Source organism: Cydia pomonella, chromosome 1 (genome assembly GCF_033807575.1).
Source record: "Cydia pomonella isolate Wapato2018A chromosome 1, ilCydPomo1, whole genome shotgun sequence".
Taxonomy (NCBI): Eukaryota; Metazoa; Arthropoda; class Insecta; order Lepidoptera; family Tortricidae; genus Cydia; species Cydia pomonella.
Window position 1 is genome coordinate 2434139 of NC_084703.1, and position 12611 is coordinate 2446749.

General features: G+C 38.6%; 1 protein-coding gene across 1 annotated transcript in view; it reads left to right on the top strand.

The window, feature by feature from the left end:
* Positions 1-12611, top strand: part of LOC133526497 (laminin subunit alpha) — an 84957-nt gene that overhangs the window by 14497 nt on the left and 57849 nt on the right. The window contains exons 4-13 of the mRNA XM_061863157.1: positions 431-539; positions 921-1091; positions 1772-1982; positions 3068-3277; positions 4871-4979; positions 6646-6730; positions 8293-8368; positions 10588-10725; positions 11247-11358; positions 11976-12151. Of these exons, the coding sequence (XP_061719141.1) occupies positions 431-539; positions 921-1091; positions 1772-1982; positions 3068-3277; positions 4871-4979; positions 6646-6730; positions 8293-8368; positions 10588-10725; positions 11247-11358; positions 11976-12151 (1397 nt within the window). The remainder of the gene's footprint in view (positions 1-430; positions 540-920; positions 1092-1771; positions 1983-3067; positions 3278-4870; positions 4980-6645; positions 6731-8292; positions 8369-10587; positions 10726-11246; positions 11359-11975; positions 12152-12611) is intronic.

Genomic DNA, 12611 nt, shown 5'->3' on the forward strand with positions numbered 1-12611 from the left:
TTTCCTCTTCTTCTATGCACGCTCTGCACATGGTGCTGTCCATTTTACCTTCTTCCTCGCGTTGTCCCGGCATTTTGCCACGGTTCATGGGAGCCTGGGGTCCGCTTGACAATGAATCCCAAGATTTGGCGTAGGCACTAGTTTTTACGAAAGCGACTGCCATCTGACCTTCCAACCCAGAGGGTAAACTAGGCCCTGTTGGGATTAGTCCGGTTTCCTCACGATGTTTTCCTTCACCGAAAAGCGACTGGTAAATATCAAATGATAATTCGTACATAATTTCCGAAAAACTAATTGGTACGAGCCGGGGTTTGAACCCGCGACCTCCGGATTGCAAGTCGCCAGCTCTTACCGCTAGGCCACCAGTGCTTTTTTTTTGCTGTGCTGTCCATTTTACCCAAGGCAGTATATTAATGAATGCATTTTCCAGGGACTGCGAAAGATACTTTGGAGCGCAGAGTTTGGAGCCAATCACGAGAGACGACTCAGTTATTTGCAGCACAGAGTATTCGAAGATCGTACCGCTGTCAGGAGGAGAGGTTAGTAACTTCAATGGCCTTTGCTGAATCTTATATTCAGCAGCAGTCTATTGCTGATGATTAAGTTCAAAAAACTGTAGTTTTTCTCCTTGTATGGAAGATCAGACCCTGTATTCACGAGATCGCCACTGGTCCGACAACAACAATATTAATGGTCAAACAAGTAAATACCTATGTATTGACGCTTCGTACTTGTCAACCTGGAGATGTAAAGATATTTGTGTGTTAGGTATCAATAATTAACGTGGTGAAATATGCGCCAGATGACAGTTGCTTGTACAGTAAAAAGTGCCTGTGTCATATGGGCTAAGTAGTACGAGTAGTAGTAGTAGTAGAAGAAAAAAGCGAAACGTTACATTCAATTCATATTTTCTCTCACAGATCCCAATTTCCCTGCTGAACTACCGTCCATCTGCACTCAACTACTTCAACTCTTCCGTACTCCAAGCCTGGACAAGGGCTACCACCGTCCGCCTTCGTCTACTGAGGACCAAGAACTTGCTGGGTCATCTTATGTCTGTGGCTCGTCAGGACCCTACTGTCACTAGGAGAGTAAGTACACTGTGCTCCAAGACTGGGTCAAGGACTTCACTGTTTTCCTCTATCTGCTGATGACCGAGAAATTGTTAAGGCACCTCACGTCCGCGGCCCGACTGGATCCTATTTGTTACTGGGAGAGTAAGTACTCTGTGTTTCAAGACTGGACCGAAGGTACCACAGTCAGTCTCCGTCTGCTGAAGGCTAAGATCTTGCTGGGTCACCTCATTTCTGGGGTTCCTCAGGACCCTACTGTCATTAAGAGAATAAGTACTCCTCCATGCTTTAAGACCAGGCCTTGGTCTCATGGTCAATTACTATAGTTCTGGAGAAATCGAAGGAACTCTTCAAATACAGCACACCTATTCCTATGCTTCTCAGATATTTTTTAAAGTAACTCATGTACAATTTGCTCTGGGAGCTCTTTACTAAAGGCATTGCTAGACTGTGTTAGACAAAAGAGCCGATGTCTATTATTAGAAGTAGTTATGATGTTGAACAAAAATAGACATTGACCTTTTAGGCTTAGCATGGCAGTAAAAAGTAAAATATCAATGGAACTCTGCAATGAAACCCAGCCAGATTTCAGCTCCTTGTAAAGTAATTGTTCAGATATGTACTATCATGGCAATGACATTGAAATCCGATTTGTGAAGAGGATTTTTCTCACCCTTGTCTATGTTGTATCCCCACAGTACTTCTACAGTATAAAAGACATCAGCATCGGCGGCCGCTGTATGTGCAACGGACACGCGGACACCTGCGACCCCAAGCCCGACAGCGAGAACCTGCTGGTGTGCCGATGCCAGCACAACACCTGTGGACCTCAATGTAACCAATGCTGCAAGGGCTTTGAGCAGAAGAAGTGGAGGATCTCGCAGAATTGGAACCGGTTTGCGTGTGAACGTGAGTGGACGTAGATTTAAACTTTGAACGCCTATCTTTCGCAGCGCCGCATTAAGAACCTTGACGGTATGCACGAAGGTGGATATTGGGCTGTAATTGTGCGCGTATATTGACGTCTTTGCTGGTTAAAAGTGATTTTGTCAGGACAATGATTTTTGCTCAGGCGTGCTGCAAAGAACTTATCTTTAAAATATATTTTTTTAAGGAAAGGAATACTCTGAATGACCCGAAAATATGTCCCCTTTCCCTCTTGATTTTTAATACCTGTCTTCGTGCATATGTCGGTCTTAATATAATAATGGACAAAATCACGTTCAACGACAACAGTCCTGATCAATAAAAAACGCTCTTTTTCTTGTGAATTTTTTTAACCCTTTGAACGCTTTATGTCATAAACACAATCATCGCTCAAACGCCAAGCTCCCGGGCGCAAGCGTGCTAATGCAAACCTTTTTTTTTTTAAATATGGCTTCCATCAAATCTATGATGATTTTGCCAATGTCAAGTTTCGTTGTAAGTTTTAAGTGTGCTCGTAGAGCATGACGTTGTTCGGTAGTTGCTTTTAGTAAAGAGATAGCTGGACTTTACTAAAAGCCACGATGGATTGCCGGGTGTTGATTAAAACATGGTTAAACGCGTTTCAAGATTAGTTTTTCATTAACTGCACACTTCCACGACAGTTCACTGCATAATAAGCTATCAATACTACACTTTGAACAACATAAATAAGCAAAACACAAAAACAATATTCTCGAGACGTCTTCGCAATCTTGAATCTCAACGACAACCTCTAATGCAAACCTGTGAAAGTGTGAAGGTTACTTTGACAGCGTACGTCATGACACATATAGTTGTCCTTGGCGCTGTGGGCACGGCTAGTAACGACGCCTTTAGGAGTTTTTGGCGTTCAAAAGGGTTAATTATTAATGGTATGAAAGTACGAATCCCTTCTTGATGCGTGTTCCGACGCGTACTTTGCAGTTTTTTTATACAGTCATGAAAACACATATGCTGCAGCTGCATTTGACCTAACCTGTTCCTTGCGGATATGTTCATAAATATCATCCTAAAATTGTCTTCAACAGCTTGCAACTGCCACAACCACAGCACGGAGTGCGTATTCGATCCTCTCATCGACGAGAAACGTCTGTCTCTTGACATCCACGGACGTTACGAAGGCGGTGGAGTCTGCCAGAACTGCCAGCATAATACTGATGGTATCAACTGCAATAAATGCAAACCGACGTTCTACAGGCCTGTGGGAAAGAGATGGGACGAATATGATGTGTGCCAACGTAAGTAGTTTTGACTACCGGTCTAGCCTATTGGGTAGTGAGCCTGTGAAGCCGATGGTTCTGGGTTCGAATCCCGGTAAGGGCATTTATTTGTGTGGTGAACACAGATATTTGTTCCCGAGTCATGGGTGTTTACTATGTATTTAAGTATTTATATTATCGTGGGACTTAGTAAATTTGTGTAAGAATGTTGTTAACTGTTATGATGAGTTTTTTTCATTTGCGCCATTCTAGAAAAGCAAATCCATTTTGAAATGAAGGCTACGATGCCCATATTAACGCTTACATGTTAAAGGTAAATTTTTTGATAGTCTTTGTTTTGTCCGTATTTTATGTACTAGTATGAAATTATCCCAATTCGGAACTATCAAATCTGTCGAACGATTTGATAAAAACTCCGAGTCCTAGTGAAGGCGTGCTCATTTTAAGGGTGATTTTCTTTGATATACTTATATCTATGCTACAATCCAGCAGTCTTCAAAAATATTTAAAATTTTAAGTACATGTACGTCCTACTGCTCGTCAGGCTAATGCCTAAATGTCAAATATTATCAATGTTAAGTCTATGGATTAACATAAAATAAGTTTAAAAAAGTCATTATAATTACATACTGGGATAATGATGAGCACTCGGATTTTCCAGGCATAGAACGATGTATCGACCACATACGTGCTAATAGAATATAAACATTAGCATTCGGATTTAAGGTAAAAATTAAATTGCACTTTCGGTAAATGTGACTTGTCTCCAAATGAATCATCAAAACCTTGGGGTAGAAACGCTGGGGCCGTGGGGGCCTAGCGCGCGTCACCTCTATGAGGAGCTGTCAAAGCGCCTAATAGAGGCTTCTGGTGCCCAGAGGGCTGGCCAATATTTTGCCCAGCGGATCAGCATTGCCATCCAGCCGGGCAATGCGGCCAGCCTTCTTGGCACCCTTTTTTTTTGGCGGAGTGGGAATGCATTTACGCACCGTGTGTAGGACTCGCCGCTCCTTTCCCCTCTCCTGGCAAGAGGGGGGGGAGAATTTGGCCCTACCCACTAAACCCACTCCGGCGTTTCACCCACTTTGCCGTTTATGAGGGCGCACTGGGAGCGATGACATTCCACCACGGCGCCCTCCGGCGGTCCCGGCTTATCGCCAGGGCACCCTCATAATGGAGGGGAGGATCAGAAACGCTTGATCCCCCCCGAGCACACTACCGAGCGACTTCGACTTAGGTCAATTTTTTTATTTATAAGTTTTTAATTTACTTTACTTTTTTTGTTGTGCCAATAAAAATAAATTGTCAAAATTACATGTTTATCATTGAAATTGTATTAATTAGAATATATTTAGTTTTTTGGGAAAGCCATATACATTGTCACGGCCAAGAAAATAGCTACAACATCTGAAAATCAAGTACCTACATATAATACTTTATAGTTCGTGTCATTCCCGATGACGCGCAGACTTGTCAAATCTAACCTTTAATGCCTTGTCAATACAAGTCAAGGCATACGTCGTCGTGAATGATGTGATCTATAACGAGAATTTCAATGAAATATCCATTTGAAATCAATATTACCTATATTATGGAATGAACAATTTCTAGCTTGCAATTGCGATCTCCACTACTCAACTGGGAACTGCGAGGAGGGTTCAGGGCGCTGCGAGTGCCGGAAGGAATACAACCCGCCCAACTGTGACTCCTGCGCATATGGGTACGATATTAGATCATAGATCATGAAGTTAGGACTGTAAGAACACTAAACAATAAACTTTTTGTGATTTTGAAGATGCCTAGACATAAATAACAAACAGTCATACTTAAGAGGCTGTCAATACCTAAAGCGCGCACACTGTCTATTTGTATCGGAGTAAATGAGATAGCACTGTCGCATGTTACTGGGCCTGGGCAAGGGAACAATAAGAAAAATATTTAAATAAAAAAAAGTGGATTATTAGTGTAATATTTAACTCGACCACGGTTTAGATATAAATGTTTTGAAATTGTGATTTTAATTGCAGACCCATAAGTCAAAACAATAAAGACATAAAACCGTTTAATTGTGATTTTAAGACCAATCTTTGCAATTATTTTCTATCGAGCCGATTTCGTTCAATCGTGTATCGAGTACGACCACGGTCTTTGAAATATAATTAATATGAACATATATTTTTCTTACTTGACTAAAACAAATAGTCTTTCTTAAAAAACTGTTTAAGTAACATCAATTTCAAGGACATTGGGTGTTGACAGCCTCTTAAGTGTATCCTATGTAAAAAAAACAACGGGTTGCACTCCGGGAGTGCCCGCAGGAGTGAAAACTTGAATATTAACGTTGTGCATTTTTGATATTTTGGAATGGTTAGGGAATAATTTTGCACGAATTGCTTTAATTATCAGTATAAAAGTACTATTATATATGTGGTAAAATACAATATTCATTTATTGCGCTATTGTACACAAACATGACAATCTATATTACATTAAAAAAATTACACTTCAGAACTATTACAATTATTTAGCATTAAAAATGCACAACGTTAATATTCGAGTCGCTCCGGCGGTCTACTGGCTTCAATGTCATTGTAACAGTTTTTCGATCCACGTGTCCGTCTTACGAATTTTCAATCTGACGAATCAGTCGGTCACGTGGCCTGTCGTGAGTTTAACACTTTTTTCCCATCACAAAAAGTGCACAGCGCCGCTAAAGAAGTTTTCACTTCAAAAATCAAAACACTCAAAAATTGTTGGTGGTCTAAAACAAGCTATGCGCATTTCCTACTCACGCTTGCTCAATTTTTAGCGTTCCGTATCAAAACGGTACAAAAGGAACCCTTATGGCGGGACTCTGTCCGTCCGTCTGTCTGTCTGTCTGTCTGTCTGTCTGTCCGTCTGTCTGTCTGTCTGTCTGTCGTATCGGTAAATATCTCGAGAACCACTTAAGTTATCGATTTGAAATTTGGAATAGTTGTGAACAACGCTAACTCAGATACGAACAGATACTCAGAAAAAATATATACGGACAAAGTGCCAAAAATATGTATACACTACATGACTTTATTGCCCATACATTAAATAGGCAATAAAGTCATGTATACATATATTTGGCACTTTGTCCGTATCGTTATTTTCAGACGTGAATGTACCCATATTCATATTCATATTCATATTTATTATTAATAATGTACACATACATTACATGTCAAAATTACAATTTAGTTAATACCAACATCTAGATAATAATATAAAAATATTCACATAATGCATTCAATAAAGTAACAAATTATTAAAAATTATAATATTTTATCATATTCTACATTTGCAATATTTCATCTATGTCATAAAAGGCGTTGTCAATCATACATAATTTTTACATCCAGGTACTTCAACTATCCGAACTGTGAGCCGTGCACATGCAATCTGAACGGAACTGAAGGGCAGCATTGCACACCGGTAGAGGGAATTGTAAGTACATACATTATTCATTAGTTTCTAAATGTTGGTAAAAACGGTATTACCTGCATCTTGAATTAAGGTGCGCTCAATCTCCTGAGGCCATCAGCATACGTAGCTTAAGCATGTCGTAAAAACTATACGAGTAAGAGAAGCGTGGAGTCCTGGTCTATAACCACGAAAATCGAAGTTCGTCAATTTTCCCTGTCAGTCTAATTTGGTCTTACAAGGAAAGGTACCCAACTGTCCGGTTCCGATTTGATTCATATTTATATATGTTATAGAGAAGTCTAAAATAACGGACACGTATTTTTTTTAGGTGCCCAAACTCAACCTATTGGGAGAAATTGTCCTCCAAAGTACTAAAAAGTTACTAAATCTTCTAACTCCTATAGAAAGTGATACTTCAGCAATTTGCTAGTTAATGGCTGGTTTGAGTATATGTTTGAAAGCAGCAAAAAATAATGAGCACGTGTTTTGTTATATCTGCTTAAACTCATTTTTTCCAAAAAAAATCGACATTCGAAGTTTTATAATATCTTATCGCTAAAGTTACACATAAAGACGGGTGTTTTTTTAGGAAAACTAGGGTACCTTTCCTTGTTAGTGAGAGTAACACAGAAAGATCCCCACAATTTGCGAATTTCGGTTTTCGCGGTAGTCGCGTAATCGTGATATAAGGTAAATCTCATTGGTTGAAATCATGGCGTCGCTGGCGGCATGTCTATGTATTGACGATCTTACTTTCTGGTCAGTTGAATATTTTTTTTATTATTTGTTTATGTCAGAAGTTTTGTTTTTACAAGCTTTTATTTAACTTGCCCTGTTAGTATGTATGGGACAAATATTAAACAAGTTAAAACTAGTTAAATTTGACCCACTTCCCGGTTTCCGATGAAGCTGAAAATTTGCATACATATAAATATGTAAGTCGGGTGACAATGCAATATTATTTTCTATTTTTTAAAGTTGTTCGTCAAAGTTTTATCGTTTTAGGAGTACAATATATGGTTTAATTATTTGCTCGTGTTACAGAAAACACCCGGTATGTGTATGTGATTTTTTAGTTTCCTGACTTTTCTGTGTAGGTATTTTGTGCTAGAATTCTTTCATTACATTTGCTACACCTACATGTGTAAATTTATTGAATTCCACTACCTAAAGATCTGAAAGAGATCGCTTTTTAGTGATAAGACCGCTTGCTGTTTTGTTCTTCGTGTGTTCCTGTTTTTTTTCTATATTAGTTTCTTATATGCAGGTGTGAACAAAAGAGTATTTTGTATTTGTAGTTTATGTTTCATCACAACAGTACCCCTAGTGTAAATAAATTCGATTTTGAAACGTGACGTACGCGTTTGCGTTTAGTCTCATTTTGTATTGGATTTAGAAAGAGCGCGCCAAGCGGGACGTTTTGGAAACTCAAAATCCTATACAAAATGAGACTTAACGCAAACGCGTTCGTCACGTTATGATGTCGATAAAATTTACACTAGGGGTACTGTTTTAAATTGTAAAATATGTTTGATATTAATATGTATGATAGATATTAATTATGTCTGTCTGTCTTTAAACAGTGTCCCTGCAAGTCCAACTACGCAGGGAAATCTTGTGAGATTTGCGCTGATGGCTTCTACTCACCGGAGTGTAAAGGTAAGTCGATGTAGCAAAAATGGGGGCTACAGTGCTCACTAGGGGGCGCCACTGTATATGAAAAAATGAAAAATCGTTTATTAGTCACAATCATTGTTACAAATTGAGAAATGGGACCTCCTAGTATATCAATACTTGTGACAGGAGACCCCGCTCTTCCAGCAGCAAGTTAAGGTTATATTAAACCAATACAATGCACGTTAATTATGTAGGTACAGAAAGTAATGAATTAAATTTAAATTTGGCTAAAGTAATTCAGAGTAAAGGGGAAAGAATTATTTAAGAATATAGCATAAAGTTTTTAACATTAAGAAAATGTGTTAACAATGTTAAACTATGTTAATATTGTGTGAGAGAGTATGTGGGTGTTAGTGTTCATATTGTATCAAAAATTAATCTGTATTGTAATACAGATTAATTTTTGATTAGATTATATGATGATTTGAATTTATGTATATTACCTAGCATTAGAATGTATATAATGGCCCAGAAAAACAATTCCCAAAATTTGGCAATGGTTATTTAAATAAAATAATTTGATTTGTAAACCTGTTTAATTTTGTATATATTTTAGTTGGCGCTCTTTAAAAATAAAACCACTGATATTAATTTAACTATATCTAATGTTTATTATGAGCAACCAAAAATAGAAAAAATTATGATCAGAGTAACCGGAACTTTATTTTCAACTCCTACGCTTCCTCTGGTTATAATATTAGCTGAAAATCGTTGAGCATTAGACTTTTTGTTTGCCGCGATATCTATTGTCGAGTCGCAGTACTGAGAGTTCCGCTACTCGATGCTAGATGTCGACTACGAAAATAATAAGCGTTTTGGTACCAAAACTGATGTATGGAGTGAGCACTCTATGTACTTCTTATTTCTCTATGGTGGTACAAATTTATTTTATTGGCAAATAGACTTTTTGACAGCTGACGTTGATAGTAATAGAATGTCACTGATGTAAACAGGAAGAAAAAATATCGTAAAAATTTAACAATTTTACCACAAAAATGCCAAGAAATGATCACAGGTGCAAGAGAAATAGTTTTGTATACAATAATAGTTATTTGTGTCCCAAGGGAGGAAAAGTAGGAAATTGCGTGCAGCGTGTAAAATTGTTACCCGAGCCGAAGTCGAGGGTGGCAAACACGCGGGATGGAATGTCCTACGTTTCCTCCCGTGGTGCGCATACTATTTTTCTGCTCGACGGAGGCGGAAAGCGGCAACTTCGTTTAGCGCAGCGGGAGCAAAGTTGATGCTTTCCGCCCGGAGGGCAGATATAGTAGTTTGTTAACCTAGAGATGGAATGGTGCCTTTCACACGATTTTAACTCTCTAAAATTCATTTCGAATTAGAAGTAGACGCCGATGAACAAATTGGCAGCTGCGGCGCGCTGGCTGAAATGAGTCGGTGCGGCGGCGCCATATGTACCGAGGGCCTACCGCGAACCGCGTTCGACCTTGTCTCTGTTCTCTGTCGCACTTGTAAGTTCCTACGTAAGTGTAACAGGGACGCAACACGTCGAACGTGGTTCACGAAAGGGCCTCTGTAATAGTACATTACGATACAAGTACGAAAAATAAGAAATCTGCATCGAGTGGCGATAAATTAAAACACGACCAAAAGGAGTTGCGAATCACCTATTCGCACACTTATCTTACAATCACGTCTGAAAACATCGACACAATCGAAGTGCCAAAAATATGTATACACCACCTTTTGGCCCATATATTAGGGTAGTGTGTACATATTTTTGGCACTTTGTCCGTATCGATATTTTTAGACGTGACCGTATAACGTTTTACAGTACATAATATATGGCCCTTTAAAATTTCAACGTAGTTACGTTATGCGCCATATTATCGCACTAGTGCGGTAAAGTAGCACCATATGTACTGTAATAGTACATTACGATACAAGTGCGAAAAATAGGAAATTCGAAACGAGTGGCGATATATTAAAACACGACCGAAGGGAGTGTTTTAAATCGACACGAGTTGCAAATTACCTATTCGCACATGTATCGTACAACGTTTTACAGTACATATGGCCCTTTAAATGTTCGACACAGTAACGTAATATGCTAATTTTCGCACTAGTGCTATAAAGTAGCACCATATGTACTGTAAAAGATATTTTTCTCTGTATAATAACTACCAAGCATATGAAATTCATAGAAATGGTATTACGAAAACAATTTCATCTCTTTTGCGCAGACTGCGAGTGCAACACCATCGGCTCGGTGTCGCAGGTGTGCGACAAGGACAGTGGCAACTGCACGTGCAAGAGCAAGTTTAGCGGACGAACCTGCGATCGGTGCGAGGCCGGCTATTTCAGCTATCCTACGTGCAGCCGTGAGTATTGTTTATTTTTTATTTATTGTTTTTTTTTTGTTATGTACTATTATGATAAATAAATTAAAAAATATATTATTTTTTTAAAACACTGTATAAAGCTTAACTCTAAACAGAAAAAAATTGTATTTACATTTATTTAATTGATAATACAAATATAGATAAATTTCTCATTTTCACAGTTTAAATTAAACTCGTAAGACTGAACATCACAATGTTCAAGTCCGTTTCTCCGTTCATAAAACAATATAAGTACTATTTATTTTGTTATATTTCTTTCTCAATCAAACGAAATTAATCCTAATTTACTTTACGCAAAGGTTGCAATTAAAATTAGAAATAATTTGTATTGAGGGCCGTACGAGGCTTTATGTAACTGTTTATCGAAATGCAGTTATATTTTACTACTTGTGTTTCCTCGCGTTTATAAGAGAATTTTTAAATTCTCAAATAGTAACATTCCAAAAAAGGTAAGTTTTCTATATTTCTAGAACTGATCTAATATTATGTATTTCAAACAGAATGTAACTGCGACACCACTGGAACGCAGTCGAGGATCTGCGACGACGTCTCTGGCGCGTGTATATGCAAGGAAGGATTCGGGGGTGCGCGCTGCGATCAGTGCCTTGCCGGGTAAGACATAAAACTTTTGAAACACTGTTACTTTTAGGGCATTCGCTAGCTGGCGTAGTTGAACAAAGCGGGTGAGCAACGCTGAGTGCCACGGACGCGTGTGACAGATTTTACCTACAATGGTACCCACGTGCGTTCGCTCGCTTCGTGCACCCGCGCCAGCTAGCGGACGCCCTTATACGCATTTCCTCTTGTACTTTTTTTAATGGATCTACTGAATTACTATAATCCTACCTATATAAGAAAACTTGCGGTATTCTAGATTTACATATTGACGCGCTGTTACTGATTCAGTAACCCTAGTTATAATCCCCGTATCATCTATCTTCAGTTTAACAGTATGAAAAAATATATTTTTAAATCTTTCGAGTTTTTCCAAGTTACCAGTACTAAAATATAATAATAAATAAATATTCCCCGAAACAAACTGTCAACCCCTTTTTAACGCTATTAGGGGCTGAATTTTCAAATGCACTAAATTGTTTTCGTATTCCCTAATATTTTCTCTTCCTATTAAATTTAAGTCCCTAGTCAAATCGTTTCTGTTACAAACTTTCAACCTCTTTAGAGGATGAATTTTCAAAAACGCTTCTTTCTACCCTAACTTCCCTTTCTAGTTACTACATGCAAGTACAAGGCCGTGAGCGCACCTGCGTCCAGTGCGAGTGTTCTACCACTGGTTCTACATCGACCAGCTGTGCAGCGGACGGGAAATGCAACTGCCTGAATAACTTTGGAGGCAAACGTTGCGACCAGTGCTCGCCGGGTTACTACAAGTACCCTGAATGCTTGCGTGAGTAGTCAAAATTGTCGTTACTTCAATGGCTTGTTGACACTGAAATTCACCACACTCCTTCTTTGTGTGGGAACGTTTATCGCTAATAATTTAATAACGATGCACCGAAGGATAATAAAACTACACTAACTTAATTGAACAAATAAAGGTTAATTCATACCTACGAAAAATTGTGTATATGCGTTCAAAATTAACATAGCAGTTTAGCCGTGTTCACGCCTCGAGTGCATCAAACACCACTCTAATTTAATACTTTTTAACATTGGTGATTGCGCAGTGTGTGATGCGGTAACGATTACTAAAATTACGTTGACGTGGCAAAAATTTTACTCTCGTTAGCTCCTATTTGACATTTATAAACTGTCATAAATGTGTCTCGGCATTGTTGCCCACGTGAAATGTAATTGACCAAGGTCATAATTGCATCAAATATCACTCTCAGACTACTCGTTATAAA